Source organism: Hordeum vulgare, chromosome 2H (genome assembly GCF_904849725.1).
Source record: "Hordeum vulgare subsp. vulgare chromosome 2H, MorexV3_pseudomolecules_assembly, whole genome shotgun sequence".
In the NCBI taxonomy this organism is placed as follows: domain Eukaryota; kingdom Viridiplantae; phylum Streptophyta; class Magnoliopsida; order Poales; family Poaceae; genus Hordeum; species Hordeum vulgare.
In genome coordinates this window covers 141308253-141330683 of record NC_058519.1, presented here as the reverse complement: position 1 = coordinate 141330683, position 22431 = coordinate 141308253, and the positions used below count along the sequence as shown (strand labels likewise).

Genomic DNA, 22431 nt, shown 5'->3' with positions numbered 1-22431 from the left:
CTTCGGTACCTTTGCTTATAGACGTATGCCTTTTGGCTTATGCAATGCACCTCACACCTTTCAAAGATGTATGATGGCTATATTCTCTGACTTTTGTGAAAAGATTGTTGAGGTTTTCATGGATGATTTCTCCGTTTACGGTTCTTCCTTTGATGATTGCCTCAGCAACCTTGATCGAGTCTTACAGAAATGCAAAGATACCAACCTCGTCTTGAACTGGGAGAAGTGCCACTTCATGGTTAATGAAGGCATCATCTTAGGACACAAAATCTCTGAGAAAGGCATTGAAGTTGATAAGGCTAAGGTTGATGCAATTGAGAAAATGCCTTGCCCCACAGATATCAGAGATATACGAAGTTTCCTAGGTCATGCTGGTTTCTATAGAAGGTTCATTAAATACTTATCTAAGATTTCTAGGCCTCTTACCAACCTCTTGCAGAAGGATGTTCCTTTTGTTTTTGATGAGGATTGTGAGGAAGCTTTCGAAATACTTAAGAAGGCCTTGATAACCGCACCTATTGTTCAACCACCTGATTGGAACTTGCCCTTTGAAATCATGTGCGATGCTAGTGATTATGCTGTTGGTGTTGTTCTAGGACAAAGAGTTGAAAAGAAGTCGAATGTCATTCACTACGCTAGTAAAACTCTAGACAGTGCCCAAAGAAACTATGCCACTACGGAGAAGGAGTTTTTAGCAGTCGTGTTTGCATGTGAAAAGTTCACATCTTATATAGTTGACTCCAAAGTCACTATTCACTCTGATCATGCTGCTATTAAGTACCTTATGGAGAAGAAGGACGCTAAGCCTAGGCTAATCAGATGGGTTCTCCTGCTACAGGAATTTGATTTGCACGTTGTTGACCGAAAGGGTGCTGATAACCCTGTAGCAGATAACTTGTCCAGGCTAGAGAATGTCCTTGATGACCCACGACCTATTGATGACAGCTTTCCTGATGAGCAATTGAATGTCATTCGCACTTCACCTAGTGCACCGTGGTATGCTGATTACGCAAACTATATCGTAGCCAAATACATACCACCCAGTTTCACCTACCAGCAAAAGAAGAAATTCTTCTTTGATTTGAGACACTACTTTTGGGATGATCCTCACCTTTATAAGGAAGGAGTAGATGGTGTTATTAGACGTTGTGTGCCTGAACATGAACAGGGACAGATCCTGCAGAAGTGTCATTCCGAAGCCTACGGAGGACACCACGCTGGAGATAGAACTGCTCATAAGGTATTGCTATCAGGTTTCTATTGGCCCACTCTCTTCAAGGATGCCCGTAAGTTTGTCTTGTCTTGTGACGAATGTCAAAGAATAGGGAACATCAGTAAGTGTCAGGAAATGCCTATAAACTATTCACTTGTCATTGAACCATTTGATGTCTGGGGCTTTGATTATATGGGACCCTTCCCGAGTTCCAATGGGTATACTCATATCTTAGTTGCTGTGGATTACGTCACTAAGTGGGTAGAAGCTATCCCTACTAGAAATGTTGATCACCACACTTCTATTAAGAACTTAAAGAAGTCATTTTCCCAAGATTTCGAGTCCCTAGATATCTGATGACTGATGGCGGTTCACACTTCATTCATGGTGTTTTCCGCAAGATGCTTGCTAAGTATGATGTCAACCATAGAGTTTCATCTCCTTATCATCCTCAGTCTAGTGGTCAAGTGGAGTTGAGTAATAGGGAGATCAAATTGATTTTACAAAAGACTGTCAGTAGATCTCGAAAGAATTGGTCTAGCAAACTTGACGATGCACTATGGGCTTATAGGACTGCTTATAAGAATCCCATGGGCATGTCGCCGTATAAAATGGTTTACGGTAAGGCCTGTCATTTACCTCTTGAGCTGGAACACAAAGCTTATTGGGTAATCAAAGAGCTCAACTTCGATTTCAAACTTGCCGGTGAGAAGCGGTTGTTTGATATCAGCTCATTAGATGAATGGAGGGCCCAGGCATATGAGAATGCCAAGTTGTTCAAGGAAAAAGTTAAGAGATGGCACGATAAAAGAATACAAAAACGAGAGTTCAATGTAGGTGATTATGTCCTGCTATACAATTCTCGCTTAAGATTCTTTGCAGGCAAGCTTCTCTCTAACAGGGAAGGTCCCTACGTTGTCGAGGAAGTATATCGTTCCGGTGCCATCAAAATCAATAACACGGAAGGTAATTTTCCTAGAGTGGTAAATGGGCAAAGAATCAAGCATTATATCTCTGATACTCCCATAAATGTTGAGACCAATATCATCAATATCATAACTCCAGAGGAGTACATAAGGGATGTTTATCAGCCTGTTTCAGACCCTGAAAATGAAGAGGTATATGTTTTGGTAAGTAATTGGACTCCGAAACTTTTCCAGTAGGAATTTTTCTCCGTTTTGGAATTTATGAAAAAATAGAAAAATAAAAAGCAGTCCGGAGAGCGCACGAGGCGGCCACAAGCTTGGTCGCCGCGGCCTCCCCCCTGGCCGTGGCAACAGGGCTTGTGGGCACCTCGTGTGCCTCTCGGACTCCGTTTTCTTGCGGAGCACTCCTTCTGGTCCAGAAAAAATCATTATATATACGCCCGAGGGTTTTGATCTCCGTATCGCGCAGTTTTCCTCTGTTTTCGTTTTGAGCCTGTTGTCTGCCGCTGATTTAGAGCAAAGATGTCTCAGGAATCTGTTGGGGAGAATAATCTCACTCAAGTTCATGAAGAAGTAGATGTTGATCTGAAAAGTGTAGAAGTCACGGACAAAGCTAAGGAGAAAACCCAAGCTAGGGAGGAAGTTCAACCTATGTTCAACATTGAAGACGTTGAAGGAGTGGATTTTCTTCAACCCTTCCTCCACGTGATGTCTCCATCCTTGATTGAACTCTTGAGGTTTTGTGAAACAACTCATGCTCGCAATATTTCCCTTTATCGTGAAGTTGTTTTGCTGGAAAACCATGTCGGAGATCTCCAAGGTATAAATCAAAGATTGATAGCTCTCTTGGAATCAAAGGCAAAAACTCCACCACCATCACCACCAAAGGAAGGCAACTAAGCATTGGTATGGGCAATCCCCTTGGCTTATGCCAAGCTTGGGGGAGTTGCCCTGGTATCGTATCACCTTTATATCTTTTGTTTTTACCTTTGTTCTAGTTCTGTCCTTTTCAGTTTTTATTTTCTTCTCTTAGTGGAATAAGTCTTTAGTGTTTAGTTTGAGTCTTTTGCCTTGTGTCTCCCCGATGTATTCGAGCTTGCGAGCTATATAATAAAGAGTATCTTAGTCAAGGGCTTTGTTTTGTGCCGTGATCAAAAGTATGAAAAGAACGATAGCATGAAAGATCATGAGATGATCTTATGGAAAGTGATAGCTTCACATATAACAAGTATGATGATCGAAACTTGTTGAGAATAGACAAACATAGACCCCATTCATTGTTGCAATTAATAAGAAGTAATAAGGAAAGAGAGGTTCACATATAAATATATCATCTTAGACACTTTCTATAATTGTGGGCACTCACCAAACTATTACATGCTTAGAAGTAGATGTTGGACAAGGAAGACAACATAATGAATTCTGTTTGCTTGGTTCCAAACAATGTTATATGTTTAGAGATCCCTTAGCATGTGACGATTGCTTCCACCTCATATTAGCCAAAACTCCCGCACCAAGTAGAGATACTACTTATGCATCCATAAACCTTCAACCCAGTTTTTGCCATGAGAGTCCACCATACCTACCTATGGATTGAATAAGATCCCTCAAGTAAGTTATCATCGGTGCAAGCAATAAAAATTGCTCTCTAATATGTATGATCTATTAGTGTGTGGAAAATAAGCTTTATACGAACCTGTGATGAGGAAGACATAAAAGCGACAAACTGCATAATAAAGTTCTTTATCACAGGGGGCAATATAAAGTGACGTTCCTCCGCACTAAGAGGACACGCATCCAAACCTCAAAAGCGCATGACAACCTCTGCTTCCCTCTGCGAAGGGCCTATCTTGTACCTTTACTTTTTGCCCTTGAAAGAGTCATGGTGATCAACACCAATTCCCTATTCCGCCTTCATCTTGGTGAATGTCATATGCTTGGGAAAGATCTATATTCATATATCAACTTGGAGATGAGTACTTATGCTTTACTATTGTTGACTTTACCCTTGAGGTAAATGGTTGGGAGGCAAAATTATAAGCCCCTATCTTTCTCTGTGTCCAACTGAAACTTTGATACCATGAGTACCACGTGAGTTGTAACAATTGTGGAAAACAAAAGAGATGATTGAGTATGTGGATTTGTTTTACAAGCTCTTATTTGACTCTTTCTGATGATTTGATAAATTGCAATTGCTTCAATGACTATGGACTGTTGTTGGCTACTTCTCGGTAAGGTTTTTGTTTCATACTTTGCTTTGTGAAGGAATTGTCACTTTCCCATAAGAATCTTTATGACATATTGCTGTCCTATGTGTGATCATGATGCCCTCATGTCCGTATTATGTTTTATCGACACCTTCATCCCTAAACAGGTGGACATGTTTATGGATCTTGGTTTCGTTTGAGGACAAGCGAGGTCTAAGCTTGGGGGAGTTGATACGTCCATTTTGCATCATGCTTTCATGTTGATATTTATCGCTTTATGAACTGTTATTATACTTTGTGGTACCATACTTATGCCTTTTCTCTCTTATTTTGCAAGGTTTATTTGAAGAGGGAGAATACCGGCAGCTGGAATTCTGGACTAAAAAAGGAGCAAGTTTGAGTCCTCTATTCCGCGCAACTCCAAATGCCCTGAAAATCAACGTGGAATTTTTTGGGAATATATAACAAATACTGGGCGAAAGAAGTGTCTCAGGGGAGCTGCCAGGGGCCCACAAGCCTGGTGGCCGCGGCCTCCCCCCTCGCCGCGGCAACAGGGCTTCCTCTTTTGCTATATGAAGGGTTTCGTCCGGAAAAAAAATCAGGGTGGAGCTTTTTTGTGGATTCTCCGCCTCCATGAGGCGGAACTTGAGTAGAACCAATCTAGAGCTCCGGCAGGACGATCCTGTCGGGGAAACTTCCCTCCCGGAGGGGGAAATCGTCGCCATCGTCATCACCAACACTCCTCTCGTCGGAGTGGACTCATCTCTATCAACATCTTCATCAGCACCATCTCCTCTCCAAACCCTAGTTCATCTCTTGTAACCAATCTCCGTCTCACGACTCCGATTGGTACTTGTAAGGTTGCTAGTAGTGTTGATTACTCTTTGTAGTTGATGCTAGTTGGATTACTTGGTGGAAGAGTTTATGTTCAGATCCTTGATGCTACTCATTACACCTCTGATCATGATTATGATTATGCTTTGTGAGTAGTTACTTTTATTCTTGAGGACATGGGATAAGTCATGCTGATAATAGTCATGTGAATTTGGTATTCGTTCGGTATTTTGATATGTTGTATGTTGTCTTTTCCTCTAGTGGTGTTATGTGAACGTCGACTACATAACACTTCACCATATTTGGGCCTAGAGGAAGGCATTGGGGAGTAGTAAGTAGATGATGGGTTGCTAGAGTGACAGAAGCTTAAACCCCAGTCTATGCGTTGCTTCGTAAGGGGCTGATTTGGATCCACTAGTTTAATGCTATGGTTAGACGTTGTCTTAATTCTTCTTTCGTAGTTGCGGATGCTTGCGAGAGGGGTTAATTATAAGTGGGATGCTTGTCCAAGTAAGGGCAGTACCCAAGCGCCGGTCCACCCACATATCAAACTATCAAAGTAACGAACGCGAATCATATAAACATGATGAAACTAGCATGACAGAAATTCCCATGTGTCCTCGGGAGCGTTTTTCCTCCTATAAGACTTTGTTCAGGCTTGTCCCTTGCTACAAAAGGGATTGGGCCACTTTGCTGCACCGTTGCTACTACTTGTTATTTGTTACTTTTCACCTGCTACGTTTCACCTCACTACACCATCACTTGTTACCGCTACTTTCAGTGCTTGCAGTTATTACCTTGCTGAAAACCGTTTATCAGAGCCTTCTGCTCCTCGTTGGGTTCGACACTCTTACTTATCGAAAGGACTACGATTGATCCCCTATACTTATGGGTCATCAGACGACGAAGACAGAACCTCGCAGCCTAAGGCAGAAGAACCCGAAGGCGCTCCGGCTTGCCATTGAGCAGTCAGAGTGCGAGGAAAAGGAGGCAACGACGGAGGAGACTCGGGTTGCCAAATTGAAGCGGGAGCGGGACAAGACGGTCCGTCGGATGAAGGGGTTGATCGACCTCTCCAACTCCGTCCACGACAACGGTGACGGCGACAGCTGCACCTCCTTCTCCGATAACCAAGCCTCCACCCCACCAGCCGCGGATGCCTACAGTTGCACCGATGACCGAAGGGGCAAAGGCCCGGTGAGGAAGTGGTGATCCCACCCCTCCTCATATGTTTATATCATTTTCAGTTGTCGAAGTTTAAGAACTTGTCTGGTGACGAACTTAGATGATCTTTTGAATGATGCAAAGTTTGTTTATGTCCGTTTGCACTAGATCTTGTTATCGTTTATAACCGATATGTTTGTCCGTTCTTTGATCACGTAGAGTAGCTCATGTTACATGTGCAGTATGAACATAAAATATATAATCGCATCAAAATCTATAGACAACGGAACGCGTCCGTAGGCATTCTGGGGCCGAAATTAGCCTATCGACGCTCTAATAGAGTTCAAACTCCACACATCATTACTTTTTTTGAACGGTCACATCGTTACTTTGGTCATGTTTGTACATTTTCCTATGTTGGGGCTCGTATGACCTGGAAAGAATTTCCCCTTTCATCGGAAGCCACTAGTTAGCGAGCGCTCTTTCGGGAGCCTCCCACCGAACACTTTCGCGCACTGTCATTTAGCGCGTTCTCAGCCGTCGTCACATGTCGCGCTCTGAGCGCTTCTTTCGGTTTTTTGTTTATTTTTTCGCACGCATTTTTGGCTTTTTAGATTGTTTTATTTTTTGGTGTTTTTGTTTTTTATCGTCTTTCTTAGATTTCTGGCGATTTTTTTTCACGAAAAAACGCGTTTTCTGTTTTTTTGTGAGAGGTACGGTTTTGCCTTCACGAGAGAGGCACGACCGTGCCTTCTGGAAACAAAAAAACGCGTTTTCGTTTTTTTTGCGAGAGGGACGATTTTGCTTCCACGAGAGGCATGGTTTTTGCCTTCGCGAGAGGCACGGTCAGAAAGGAGAAAAACGTGTTTTCTGTTTTTTCTGTATGAGGCACGACTTTGCTCCCGCGAGAGGCACGGTTTTGCCTTCGTGAGAGGCACGCCCGTGCCTCTTAAAAGGAAAAAAAACGTGCTTTTTTCTGCAAGAGGCATGATTTTGCTTCCGTTAGAGGCACGATTTTGCCTCCATGAGAGGCACGGTCGTGCCTCTCCGAAAGGGGAAAAACACGTTTTCTATTTCTTTTCTATCGCGAGAGGTACGGTTTTTTGGTTCGATTTTTTTCATTAAAAAAAGTTAGTGAAAACTTATCAACATGTGATCTAGTTTTAAAGATCTCAACACGGAAAATCCAACGATCAAAACGGTTCGAGATTTAGATGCACGATTTAGGAGATAAAATGTTTTGAAAATATGAACCTACGAAAATAAAAAAATCCAAGATTGCGATAAATGGTACGCATGTAATGAGTCACTTGTTAAAATGTGAAAAGGTGAAAACGATCTTCGAAAGAAATACTTCCTAATTAATGATTTCATCCTTTACCGTGTTTATTTATGATATGTGCAAGCGAATCATATTGCACAACGTGGCCCACTAGAGCTCCACCCCCAAATGCCAGCGGATCTCCAAAAGTCAGCGCAGAGGGGCGTAGCTGTTCACTAGAAAACGACCCTAGTTTTTGCAGGGTCGCTCTCCATACGCAATCTATAGGCATTCCGAAGAATACAAATACAGGTTTAGCGTACCCGATGATTCCTCTCAAAGTCTAAACTGCACGCGCGCTGGCTGTCTCTTATACAGTAGTACTACTAGTATATAAGTATATAAGACCTCGCCGACTGAGCTCCAGCCAAGAAGAAGCAGGTGCTCCGTCTTGTTTGACAATCTCGCCAGATCGCAAATCGAATAAAATTCACAAACCCGTAGCCCGTTTTCTTCCTTTGGAAGTAACACAACGACGAGGCTTCGGTAGTCGGCCACTGACCAACAAACAAGACCCATTCACACGATCCGCACGGCAAACATGGCATGAATCTCGCCGTACCGGGACACTCCTCTCTCTCTCTTCGCCCCCGCGGCCGCGGACGCGCGGCGCGCCACAAGTTCCACCAAGAACATCGTATCCTGACCGTCCGTCCACTCTCCTATCCGTCTTTCTCGGATAGAGGCGGCCCAGCCCCACCCAATAGTCGCCTCTCCCCCCGCCCCACTGCCTTTCCCGTCGGCTCGGCTCGCCTCTCTTCTCCGGCAGCACCGAATCCGCCCGTCTCTGTCGCGTCGCTCCGCCCTCTCCGCCTGCCGTCCACGCGACGTCCCCCGCAGCCAATACCCGGCGCTCGCTTCCCCTCTCCTTCTTTTTTTCCCCCGAATATACTCGTTGGAAACATAGTCTTCCCCGGCGGCCCCGACGCTCTTCGGGACGGGTCCTTGCGCAGGTCCGAACGGGCGGCGATTACCACGCCGCGGCTGCTGGTGAGAGCTTCTCCACTGGTGCCTGTTTGATCGGCTAGCTCCGGGGTTTTTTCTCTCCTGATTTGGGTCTGCGTGGGTCGGTTGCTGGCTGCCCGCAGGGGCTTCTCGTTGACCTGACCGCCGTGGGATTTCGGGATTTGGGGGCCGTCTCGTGCAAACGCGGCGGATTGGCCATTTCGGAGCTATCTTGTCTTGATAACTACAAATATATCTTGCCTAAGGCGGCTTTCTGCAGTTTTGTTGATTTCGTTAGTCTGTAGAGTAGTATATACGAGGATCAGAAATCTGGTATTTTCGTGAGTTCAGTTAATATTTTAATGCTTGGTGTCAGTGCCCACAGTCACGGCGTCAAGGTGCACATGTTGGAATTCGCTCCCTTTGTTCATATGCATTAGGATCAGGTAGGAGGGAAAGGTAGAGAGGAAAGCGGGGAGTAGAAAGAAAGCAGAGTCTCAACTTTACTTTCTCTCGTGGGAGGGACCTTCTTTCTGTATCATTGCATCACCTGGAAATTTCACTAATCCTTTCTAACTTGACACCAATCAAATGCTTTTACTATCTTTTGGAGTCCAGAAAACATGAATGCCTTGCCAGTTGGCACTTGTAATTTGGTCTATACCTTGCATTTATTGCTGAATGACATTAACAGTAAAAGTAAGAAGTCCATGCTCGTTTGATATAGCTTGAGACCTTGCACTAAGTACCACAGACAACATATGATTGTTGCTTTTGAGTTTTGGCATCATGTAAATAATTCGCAATTATCCGATCTTATAACTATGATTTTTGTCACTTTATTGATCCAGATATTACTATTGATAAAACTGAAATTTCGGTTATAAGCAATCTGTTTCTCGAGCCTTGAAAGCAGCATGCGGACATTATCACCACTTGCCATAGAACCTAAAAAAAAACTTGCAGTACAATTCTTTTTCTTGGAAGTGGGGAGTGATATCCTAAAAAGCACGGACACGGGGATGGAAAGACGGGCATACACATACGGGGATACGGGACACGGCATTTTCCAAAAACAGCCATTCAGGGATACGGTCGGTATATATAAAATAAAATAAAAATATGCCATATAATATAGTTAGTACAGAAAATTAAAGAGAAAGAGAGTAGAATAGAGAATACTGCCCCATTCGGTGTCTCTTTTATCAAGTGCTTGACTGTGTAGATGTTAATCATGTTGCTCATGTAGGATTAGGAAAGAAAGCCAAACCGAGTCCTAGTAGTATTAGGATTCCTAGTCCTAGTCTATTTCCATAGTCCCTTGTGGACGTGTATAAAAGACACCCTAGGGGTGTTGATTGTAACACCAGAAAAACGAAAAGCAATACAAAGCAAAGGCTCGACACGGGCCTTTAGCCATCAAATCCATCGATCAGTTTTATTCGTGTCGCTAGTTACGCAAGTTCCGTCAAGTAGCCGGCCGAAGCAAGAATCGCGTAGGCACGCCTGTACAGCTGCATACGCACGTTCAAAAGCCAACAATTGGTATCTAGAGCCTCGACGATCTACGATCTACGATGACGGACAGCGACGCTGAGTCGGTCAAGTCCGGCAGCGGCGGTGCCAAGGCGAACAAGAATGGCGACAAGGTGAAGAAGGGCGTCAAGTCAGCAACCAGTGGTGGAGGAACGAGCGGCGCTAACGTCCAGGCGCATCGCAACATCCCCATCCAGTACCCAATGCTCACCGACGCCAACTACGGCGTGTGGGCGGTGAAGATGAAGATTATTCTTCGATCCCTTCGAGTGTGGGAGGCCATCACGGACGACGACGTCGACGAGGAGCGCGACGAAGGTGCCATGGCCGCCATAGCCCAGTCTGTGCCGGATTCCATGCTGATGACATTGGCGGAGTTCGAGACGGCAAGAGAGGCGTGGAACGCACTCAAGGAGATGAGGATCGGAAAAGATCGCGTCACCAAGGCTCGGGCACAAGTGCTGAAGCGCCAATTTCACAAGTTGCAGATGGAGGAAACTGAATCTGTGAATGACTACGCCATGCGTCTTACTACTTTGGTGGGAGAGATCCGCGCGCTTGGTGCAAAGCTCGATGAGACCGAGATCGTGGAGAAATTTTTCAGTTCTGTCACTGATAAATTCACGTACATCATCGGCACGCTCGAGCAGCTTTACGACATCGACGACATGACCATAACGGAGGCGATCGGACGATTGCGGACATGGGAAGAGAATGCTCGTGGCTGTCGGAAAGGCAAAGGAGGAGGTAGTGACCAACTCATGTACTCGCGCACAGATTGGGAGGCCCCAAGTAGCAAAGGAAGGCGTGACGGTGGCGAAGGCTCAAGCAACACGAAGGGCGATGGACAAAATGGAAAAGGCAAAGGAAAAGGCAAACCACAAGGTCGTGGTAAGGCGGGCCAATCTAAAGAGCAGAAACCACGGAACTTGGACTTGTCCGAGGTCAAGTGCTATAACTGCAATAAGATGGGTCACTTTGCGAAGGATTGTCCAAAGCCTAACAAGCGGGAGATCAAGGCAAATTTGGCAAAGCAGGAAGACGAAGGTCCAGGTCTTCTGATGGCCGAAGTTTGTGATCTCGCTGAAACGGTGGTTGTGAAACCAAGCCGGAAGGTGCTACTTCATGAGGAAAAAGTGACACCAAAGTTATCCGGTGATCAGAACGTGTCGTGATATCTCGACACGGGTGCCAGTAACCACATGACGGGGTGCAAGGAGAAATTCCTCGAGCTGGAATACGATGTTGAAGGCTCGGTCAAGTTCGGTGATGGTTCAGCTGTGGAGATTTGCGGGCAAGGATCTGTCCTCTTTGAGGGTCTCACAGGCGAACATCGCATACTCACCGGAGTGTACTACATCCCACGGCTGCGCAACAACATCATCTCTATTGGGAAGCTTGACGAGAATGGATGCAAGGTGAATATAGAGAGCGGAGTGATGACGATCTTCGACAACTTCCGAAACGTGCTAGCTCGTGTTAATCGCACACGGAATAGGCTCTATATCCTCAACCTTGATCAATCTCAACCAGAGTGTTGGCTCGCCAAGAGTGATGATGATTCGTGGTTATGGCATGCTAGATTTGGACACGTTAACTTCTACGCCTTGAAGAAGATGTCAAAGATGGAGATGGTATCCGGGATGCCAGTTATCGACCATGTTGATCGAGTATGTGACGGGTGCTTGGTTGGAAAACAGCACCGCAGGCCATTCCCTGCTCAGTCTACCTATCGTGCAAGTGATGCACTCGAGCTGCTCCATGGTGATCTATGTGGCCCTATCACCCCGGCAACTCACGCTGGAAAGAAGTATTTCTTCCTTGTGGTAGACGACTACTCGAGATATATGTGGGTCGTTCTCCTACGGTCTAAAGATGAGGCGTTTGAAGCGTTCAAGAAGCTGAAGGCTGCAACGGAGATGGAACACAAGCTGAAGGTTCGCGCTCTACGGACAGATCGCGGCGGAGAGTTTACGTCGAATGAGTTCAACGACTACTGCGAGAAGATTGGCATAAAGAGGTTCCTCACGGCACCTTACACGCCGCAGCAGAATGGGGTCGTTGAAAGGCGTAATCGAACCGTCGTTGACATGGCAAGGAGTTTACTCAAGAGCAAGAACCTGCCGGGGATTTTTTGGGGAGAAGCTGTCTCGACGGCGGTCTATCTTCTCAACCGGGCTCCAACGAAGGCGGTGGTCGGCAAGACTCCGTATGAAGCAATTTACGGACGTAAGCCGAATGTGTCTCATCTACAGACATTCGGGTGCGTGGCACATGTGAAGACGGCGGAGCCGCATCTCTCAAAGCTTGCCGATCGTAGCACCAAGATGGTGTTCATCGGATACGAGAGCAGTTCTGGCACCAAGGCATACCGTTTCTACGATCCACAAACCAAGCGTCTACGGATTTCACGCGATGTCGTGTTTGAAGAAAACCAAGCGTGGAATTGGAGCGCCGCAGCCGACGATGCTCCAAACAGTAACATATTTGCAGTTGAATTTCCAACTGATGATGATGCAGGGGAGGATGTCCAGGTGGTTGGCAAGACGCCCAACCAAGGTGACCACAATGGTAGTGATCATCATGGTGCCGACACCGACAACGACGCGCATAGGTCGCAAGGAGATAACGACAACGCCGCGCACGACACAGGCGGAGATCTCGACGACAACATCGACAACGAGGCGCATAGTGACGACGACAATCAAGATGATGGTCACGGTCACGACGACTACGCCGACGACACGGATGTCGATGACACACCAGGGTCTCAGCCGTCTTCCTCAAGTGCATCAACACCGACACAATTTGTGTCGCCTCCTTCGCAAGCCACAACGGACTCCTCAGGGCCTCGTCGCTACAAGACCCTCAAGAAAGTCTACAAGTACACAAAGCCAGTTACGCTTGAGTACTCCGGACTATGTCTGTTCGGAGTTGAGGAGCCGGCGAACTTCGTAGAGGCGAGCAAAAGTCCTAGCTGGACGCACGCCATGGATGAGGAGATGAAGGCAATTGAGAGCAATGGCACGTGGACTTTGGTAACCCGACCTCCAAACCAAAAGACGATAGGTTTGAAGTGGGTTTACAAGTTAAAGAAGGACACGGAGGGTGCCATTGTGAAGTACAAGGCAAGACTCGTTGCAAAGGGCTACGTTCAACGTCAAGGAGTTGACTATGATGAGGTGTTTGCACCGGTTGCTCGAATCGAGACGGTGAGAGTGCTCCTAGCTTTGGCAGCACAAGAGGATTGGAAGGTTCATCATATGGATGTTAAATCCGCTTTCCTCAACGGCGATCTCACAGAAGAAGTGTACGTGGAACAACCCCTCGGCTACGAGAAGAAAGGCGAAGAAGGGAAAGTTTACAAGCTCAAGAAGGCACTTTACGGGTTGAAGCAAGCGCCAAGAGCTTGGAACTCAAAGTTAGACCGAAGTCTGGTCTCGCTCGGGTTCAAGAGATGTCCCCTCGAGCACGCAGTCTATACAAAGAACTCCAAAGGCTCAAACCTGCTAGTTGGAGTTTATGTCGACGATCTGATTATCACCGGAGATAGCGTACAAGAAATTGAACGTTTCAAGGCGCAAATGAAGAACAAGTTTAGCATGAGTGATCTGGGATTATTCAGCTATTACTTGGGCATCGAAGTGAAGCAAAGCTCCGGAGAGATTTCCCTATGTCAATCGGCTTACGCGGTCAAGTTATTGGACAAGTGTGGCATGTCAGATTGCTACGCGACACAAGTTCCAATGGACCAACGTCACAAGTTGAGCAAGCGTAGCTCAAATCCGCCGGTGGACACCACAATGTATCGAAGCGTTGTGGGCAGCCTAAGATATTTGGTGCATACCCGACCTGACTTGGCTTATTCAGTCGGGATCGTGAGTCGTTTCATGGAGAATCCGACAACCGAGCACATGAGCGCGGTCAATCAAATCTTGCGCTATGTGAAAGGCACCATTAATCTTGGTTGCACGTACAGAAAGGGAAAGGAAGGATTGATCCTTCGTGGATATTCAGATAGCGACATGGCAGGTGATGTTGATGACCGAAAGAGCACAACGGGCATGGTTTTCTACCTTGGCCCGAATCCGATTAGCTGGAATTCTCAGAAGCAAAAGGTGGTGGCACTGTCTTCATGCGAGGCAGAATACATAGCGGCAAGCACGGCGGCTTGTCAAGCAGTGTGGCTGAGAAGACTCCTAGCTATTCTTGCAAAGCGGGAGGTGCAGAAGGTGTCACTGAAGATCGATAACCAAGCTGCAATCTCGTTGTGCAAAAATCCGGTTCATCACGAAAGGAGCAAGCACATAGATACCCGGTTCCACCATATCCGGGAGTGCATTGAAGAAGGGCTGATCGAGGTTCAACATGTGAACACGAAAGACCAACTTGCCGATATTTTCACCAAGTCCCTCGGTCGACAGAAGTTCATCGAGATGAGGAGGAAAGTCGGAGTGCAAGAAGTGAAGTCAAGCAACAAGATTAAGGAGGTGAATGTAGATGTTAATCATGTTGCTCATGTAGGATTAGGAAAGAAAGCCAAACCGAGTCCTAGTAGTATTAGGATTCCTAGTCCTAGTCTATTTCCATAGTCCCTTGTGGACGTGTATAAAAGACACCCTAGGGGTGTTGATTGTAACACCAGAAAAACGAAAAGCAATACAAAGCAAAGGCTCGACACGGGCCTTTAGCCATCAAATCCATCGATCAGTTTTATTCGTGTCGCTAGTTACGCAAGTTCCGTCAAGTAGCCGGCCGAAGCAAGAATCGCGTAGGCACGCCTGTACAGCTGCATACGCACGTTCAAAAGCCAACAGACTGATCCTTATCCGGGCCGTATCCCCACCGTGTCCCTGACGTATCCCGCCGTATCCCTTAATTTTCTTCTTCTTTTTAAATCGAAAATCATGGGATACTGCGGGATACGTGTATCCCGCCGTGTCGCCGTATCCTGCCGTATCAGGACTCCCAATCGGCAATTCCTGCCGTGTCCGTGCTTTTTAGGTGATATCATGTATTTACACACTGAATTAAATGTGTTTTCCTGTGTAATGTAGGTGATACTTCATAGTTTTGCCAACGTCAAGTAATGGTTAAAATGATTGGTAATGAGCCATCAAGTGAATTAGAATGGGACGAGCCATTAGGAAGAGTGCCAATCTTTTCCTATGGCTCTGGGCATATGCTAAATGATATCACATCATCTTGTTGGTTTACGTATTTGTTGGTATTCTTGACGGACGTCGGTCTTAGTCCAAGGTATGTACTAGGATTAAATTTTTCTTCTTCTCCATTTGTACTCTAAATCATTATATTCTGTTCTTTCAAATGTTGCAAAATCATATTGAATGAAGACATTCCTGCAATCCTTGATAGCTATCGTTGTAACTCTTCATGCAAATAAATGCATCGGATATATGTTCATATTAAACTTCATCATGTTTTAGGTGTGATAATATATGTTTCAGAAAAAAATCTACTATCCCTTGATCTTTATGTGTATGTTGTGTGTGTGTTGTGTATATATATATATATATGTTATGCTATTTGAAAATGGACCATTTAGACACTTCATGCTTTGAGAAATATTCTGCCTGAAATGTTGAAGAAGGTTGAAATAATTATTTGTTACTTCAGAATTATTTTAGACAATTCACCTTTTATTCAACTCTGCAGTGATGCTGCTATTGTCATGCTTTCCGGTCAGTTGGCGGATGGCTTCACAACAATCTTTGTTGGTGAGCTGGTATGAGGCAAAATGAACAGGATTTATATTACAGACTGTTAAAAGTTTCTGATATAATATATGTTTGATTGCTTCTCTCAGGCATTCAGTGCTAGTTTTTTCTGTATTTACTGTGTATTGCTCTGAAGTAGATACATAAATGAATTGTTTTTGTTTCAGATTGATCGTTTTGGACATTTCAAACTGTGGCATGCAGGAGGATCTATCCTAGTAGCAATTTCCTTCTCATCTGTTTTTGGTAGCTGTTTGCCTTGCAAACTCACCGGGACTAACTCATCTACTCTGGAGACTGTTGGATACAGCATATTTGCCTCTATTTTTAATGTTGGTTGGGCAGTTACCCAAGTCGCTCACATGTAATGCTCCTTCCTTGCATTACTTACATTCATGCTTTTCTTGTGATTTCAGCATATCATTTGTGTATATCTTTTATATATTTCCAAGGTCAATGGTGAACTGCATGACGTCAAACCCTACAAGTCGGGTTGCACTAGTGAGCTGCCGCAATGCCTTCACGATGGTACACCGTACTCTGCCTTGATTTTACTGTGTCCAGGTATCTAAATAACTGCCACTGACTTGTTCATTTTTCATGCTTATTCCAGGTTGCAAATCTTAGCTTGTATGGCATTGCTTTGTTGATATTTACTCTAATGCAGTCAGTGAGTGTATTAGTTCAGGTACTTTCTTGTGTTAAGTAATACATACTAGATACTACTCCCTCCGTTAACATATATAAGATGTTCTAACTTTTTTTCTGAATCGGATGTATATAGACACATTTTAGTGTGTTTATTCACTCATTTCAGTCCGTATATAGTCCATATTGAAATATCCAAAACATCTTGTATTTGTGAATGGAGAAAGTATCATTTATCTGAGTTCTTGTTTTTATCCTAAATTTCTCAAATCCTTTTGCTCAGTATCGTTGGATTGCTTATACGGCCATTTCCATCGGATGTTGTTTTGTTGTCGCGTTCTTGATTGGAACAAAAGAGCCAGGGTAAGATGAAAACCTTATTTGGACATCTAGATTACAAAGTTATAGTCCCATGTTCTTAACTTTCAGTATGTTTTCCTTTTGTTTTATTTTCAGTTTGTTTCTAACTTTGAATTCTGTAGGTTAAATCAATCTTCTCAGGATAAGAGCCTCTCCAGAATTTCATGGGCCCACTGGTTCAAGAAAGTATTGTACTACCAAGTTGCTCTAGTCTACATGTGCACTAGATTGGTAACCAATGTTTCGCAGGTAATAGTAATCTTAAGCTATGTGATTATGAGACCAAACAACTTTGTTCGTTCCATTTACTTTGCTGCCTTGTACTTTACTTGCTCTTTTTCAAGCCTTAGATTATTATTTGATGAATGCCATGTATGGTAAAGGAAATCTCTTGTGGATTAAGGTATATTACTAGGTGTAGAACCCACTGTCAATGTTATATCATGGCATGGGGAAACATGGCTAAATTTCTTTAAAAAAAGACAATTTTTTCACACATTAATTATTAAACAACATTTTCTTTTAGATGTTTTAGTATGAAATATTTATCAGTTCAGTCTTACATGCGGTGTTACACATTACATGTATCCCTTAATTGGTTTTTACTATCCTTTTCTGTGCTGTAACTATCTTATGATTATGTTTGTTTCAATTTTTGTAAGAGAACATTAAAATATACTGACATGCCAAAGATAGAAAATGCTCTATAATGTTATATCTCTAGTATGTATAATGTTTGATTCATTAGATTATTTAAAGCATGTTACACACTATTTATAATGTTATATCCCTAGTAATATGAGAATATGATAAAAAATATAATATGTGTACATACTCATAAATTTGTCTTTATGATATCTAAATGTCAGATTTGTCTGAGTATATTGGAACGATAGTCCATACTCTTTTTTTTTTTGCGGGGAACGATAGTCCATACTCACAAAATTCTGGATATTTCACATTTGTGTATATTGATTTTGTATGTACATGCTTTTATTTTGGAAAGAATCAGATGGAGATCATGCATGCAAGGAAAGTTGTGCATGCGTGTATTATTTGGAAACAAATGCATACGTGCTAACTTTGGAAGGGAAATAATATCATATATGGAAAAATCTTGCATGCAAAATTTAATGCATTTGGATCCACGATCCATTAATGAAAGACCGGCTAGGTGCCCAGGCACCTAGGTGCCCCAGTTGTATATATATATTCGTATATTAGCGTACCTTCATATAATAAAGGAACTGAGCCTAGCTCAGTGGGGTGAGGGAATGGATGTAAAATCTCACCACCCAAATTCTAGCTTTCTTCTGCTCGATGGGGTCTTTTCTTCATTAAACAAAAGACATCTAGTTCCTCCTAGGTATTCTCATAATTTAATATATGTCTTACACAGTCAAGGATAGATTGGATATCAAATATGTTTCCCGCATAAATGGCATTTTTTTAATGTTGTGTGCATTGTTTGTATATATATTATTATATTACAGTATTTTTTTTTCTGTATAATTTCATTTTACCACCTTAATTCTTTGAAGTTTGAATTTCAACTGGATAGCAGATCATTTATAATGTTTGTATACATTTGACCAGGCATTTCTTGCTTTCTACGTGATAAATGATTTGGGAATGCACCAATCATCCAAAGCGCTGGTAAGATTTTCTTCCCCCTTTTGCTCTTGGAATAGCTTTCCTATGATTTTTTCGTCCTGATGTTGATTATGTCCTTGGGCAAGTTGAACTCATGTGATACATGTGCTATTATACAATATAAAAGCCTGAATTAGAAGAAAAATAATAGGACTTATGATGCAGGTGTGAAATTTTGTAAGCTTGCTTTGCATTAGTTACACTATACATGTCGTCCAATCAGGCACTTAAATGCTCACTCTCAATATAATCTAAATGCTGAAAGGGATACTAGGCACTTAAATGCTCACTCTCAATATAATCTAAATGCTGAAAGGGATACTACCCGGTGATATTTTCCTCTTTTTTTTTTCATTGAGGTCTGCAATCCAGTTCATATTGGTGATTAATCTAGATAGTTTCTTGATACGTTTCATAAAATTAAATTTCCATGAACTATTGTTTCCTCATTTTGTTTTTCAGGTACCTGCTATTATCTATGTATGCAGCTTGGTAGTATCTGTCATGTTACAGGTCCGACTATCTTCTTAGAGTTTAATTAATTAATTTTCTTCCTCAACTCAATGGGGAGCATATTTCTTTGGAGGAACCAACTCAATGGAATTCTATATTTTTTATAGGAGACTAGATGGTCGGGTTGGCGTCTAAAAAACTACTTCTCAGCTGGAGCAATGATTTGGATATTGTCTGGTATTGGAATTGTTCTTTTACCAAGCAGAATGCACAACTTCATGTATCCCCTGTCAATCACGATAGGAGCCGCCAATGCTCTTATGACAGTATGTTTCTATCCTTGATTCGGTTTAAAGAGTTAATTTAGTATAATATACAATGATACAGGTACAAATTCATGGTGAAATATTCCTATGTCTTTGGCTTAGAAGTATATGTTATATCTTATATGTAGTTGTTAGCCACGTCGGCTTGTACAACTCTGACATATATATCCATTTGGTATATGGCTTGCTGTGAGCATTTCATAGCCTCTTGAAGATTTGCAATTGAATATGTCTACATTTGGGCATGTGATGCATAATCATGTTATAGGCTGGCAGCTCACTTTTCATCACTCTTATCTCTTCGGTCTCCTTTGATCACAGGTCACAAGTATCAGCATGGAAGGTGTTTTAGTAGGAGAAGATCTAAATGGTTGTGCTTTTGTGTACGGCTCTTTAAGTTTTATTGACAAAGTGTCATGTGGCATCGCGTTGTATATCCTTGAGTCCTATCAAGGTAGTGTTACTTACCGGTACCTTGGCACTGATGATTATTCACAACAAGTGAATTTGATACACAATGAGATTTTCATCTTTTGCATGGCAGGAACCACCAAGATCAGTGAGAACCGAGAATTGGCATATGGCTACTCCGTTACGAGGCTTGGTCTGGGGCTAGTTCCAGCTGTCTTCTCGCTGCTTTCAGCCATAGTAGCTCATACCATGGACCTCCCTGAAGCTCGACGGAGACCTCTAGTGGAGCCTCTTCTTGCCTAACTCTTGCTGGTAGCACACCTTGCACCATAGAAATCTGATCACCAGTCCTGCATATATTCTGTGAAGGTGCTAACAACCGTATATTCGTATATGGCACGTGGGAAACAAATTCAGACACGACCAATCCACTTATATACTGTGTAGTCTGGGAGAAGTTTAGGGACCAACAGAGAAGGTTACTCAACAAGGCGTTGAGTATAAACCAGAAGTAGCACAGAAGTCATATAACCTGCCAATGGTCATACTTAACTGTGTAAATTGATCCTAGTCACATTGTTCAGAACAATGCAAAGCTTGTATGTATATTCATTTGAAAAGTTTAATCCACGCCCATGTGGCTATGTACTACTCTTCTTCTTGGCATACTTGGGTTGGGAATTTGTTTTGGATGATCGCGATTTCATCCTAAATTTGATCAGAGTTGCAGTGAATTATACGGTGCCTGTCTTGGTGACTGAGATAGCCTCACCTGCTATAATGTGCTATTGCTGGTATGCGGGGACGGACACGGCTAGAACGCCGACTGAAAGCTTGAGCATTTGTTTGTGCTATGGAGAAGGACAAGTTTGGGCCGTAAGAAAAAAGGCAAAAGGATAGTGGTGGCCATTCCATTTCTTGTTTGATTTGAAAGGCTAAATAGTGGAGCTGTGAATGCCCAAGGGGTTAAGCATATGCAGAAATGCGTATCTCACCGAGACTTCGAATGGAGATCGCCGGAAGAAGAGCCTAACAGGTACACACACAACTACTCCTTGCACCATAGTAGTGTCACAAGTCACTCAATTGCCACAAACACCACAACCACAAGCTCACACGAACTGGCTGACGATGGTGGCGGGTTTCTCAAGTTTGACGTCATTGCGCCAGGTCCCAGGTGTGAACATTTTTGCTGCCTGGTCAGGTGGCTCTACCGTACAAGAGACACCCTATGGTTTCAGTAAAAGAATCGAAGTCTAAATAGGAATTCGGGATGAATTTATCGTATGTTTTTTATGCCCTGATACAAACACTTCATCCTTCTGGAAAGGTGTTCTGTGGGCTGCTAAGGCAGCTAAAATGGGTTATCAGTGAAAAGTGGATTGTGGTAAAAAGGTTAAATTTTTGGAATCTTGCCATAGCTGATGTATGGGATGGGCCCAACCTGAAAATTACTTTCAGGAGATGTGTTGACAATAAACGACTTTTGCTATGGTTTGATTTAGTTAGCATTGCTCGGTCTTTGTAGTTAAATAAATGATGAGGAAGATGTTATTATTTGGAAACTTCAATCTAATGGTATCTATTCTGCTAGATGCATTTATGCTTTGATTAATTTTAGTGGAATTGCTCCTGTACATGTGCCAGCTATTTGGCAACTCGACGTACCTCCTAAAATCGATATTTTCATGTGGCTTCTATCTCACAATGAATTGCTTAGTATAGATAACTTGGTCAAGAAACAACATTTAGATGTTGTCACCAGCCTTTAGTCTCGTGTGAAACAGAAACATGCGTGCATCTGTTTTTGGGTGTGGTGTAGGGGTAGAAATTTGGAAGGTCATTAGCTCTTTTACTGGCATTGATGTTCATGTCCTGATACAAACACTTCAGCCTTGTGTTGTGTGTTTGCTGGGTGATGTAATAATCTGATCTTCTCGTTACCTCTGAACCCTGTGGATTTCTAGTTTTTGTATGGATTTTTGGTTGTTTATGTTCTGCTGGTGTCAGCATTCAGTCGTCCCTCGCGAGCTGTAAACTACTGCATGATGGATGCTGTTTGGTTTCATTTTCAATGAAAAATGAAGACGGGCAGGACCCCATTTCCTCTAAATACGAGCCCGGAATACTGGTGACCCGGGGTGGGAAGCAGGTGGGTACCACCACAGCTCTGAAAATCTATGCTATGGCCTCAAGGGGCCTCCATTAGCACTCACTGGTGAACCATACCAGGCATGTGTGAGTATGTCAAATGTTGGAAACATGATTCGGTATCTTTGAGTCAATTTAAGCATTCTTGAGCGATATCCCCTTTCACCATGTCGCTGAGAAGCGGCAGAGTCGGCATCAATAATGTGGCTCCGCTGCAGAGAAGACGAAACAGGGCCATTGAATTTTCGATGGAGAAGACAAAACAGGGCTGGACCTAACCATTGAATTTTCGGTCGAGAAAGCTTTCAGCATAGTTAAGCCGAGGTCTATAGAGTGGAAAAGGCAAAGCAGAAGTAAGGATGCAAGATTCGCCACAAAATCAAGCGACCAGCCTTGACCATCCAGCAGAGGACAGAGTGCAGACCAACAACCTCGCTGCGATCAGAAAAAGCCCAAGGATAAAAGCAGCCAAAATTGGCTGCCTACATTCTCCTGCGGTAGGAAACTGGAAACGATAGCAACATGGAACTGACCACAGGAGCAAA

At 43.4% G+C, this 22431-nt stretch overlaps 1 protein-coding gene across 1 annotated transcript; it reads left to right on the top strand.

The window, feature by feature from the left end:
- Positions 1–8328: 8328 nt before the first annotated feature.
- Positions 8329–20386, top strand: LOC123425573 (major facilitator superfamily domain-containing protein 12-like). The gene is made up of 13 exons (XM_045109264.1): positions 8329–8655; positions 15204–15405; positions 15823–15892; positions 16052–16248; positions 16337–16412; positions 16498–16572; positions 16816–16895; positions 17015–17141; positions 18489–18548; positions 19008–19058; positions 19166–19324; positions 19646–19778; positions 19869–20386. Exons 2-13 carry the CDS (start codon positions 15236–15238, stop codon positions 20036–20038), a joined length of 1368 nt encoding a protein of 455 aa, XP_044965199.1. The 5' UTR covers positions 8329–8655; positions 15204–15235; the 3' UTR covers positions 20039–20386.
- Positions 20387–22431: the final 2045 nt, after the last annotated feature.

Bases quoted from the DNA above. Each gene is read 5' to 3' on its own strand.
- LOC123425573 (XM_045109264.1), top strand. From the start codon at position 15,236: ATGGTTAAAATGATTGGTAATGAGCCATCAAGTGAATTAGAATGGGAC. The intron at 15,893-16,051 runs GTATGAGGCAAA...TTTTTGTTTCAG, and splicing joins CAATCTTTGTTGGTGAGCTG to ATTGATCGTTTTGGACATTT. The intron at 16,249-16,336 runs GTAATGCTCCTT...TATATTTCCAAG, and splicing joins GTTACCCAAGTCGCTCACAT to GTCAATGGTGAACTGCATGA.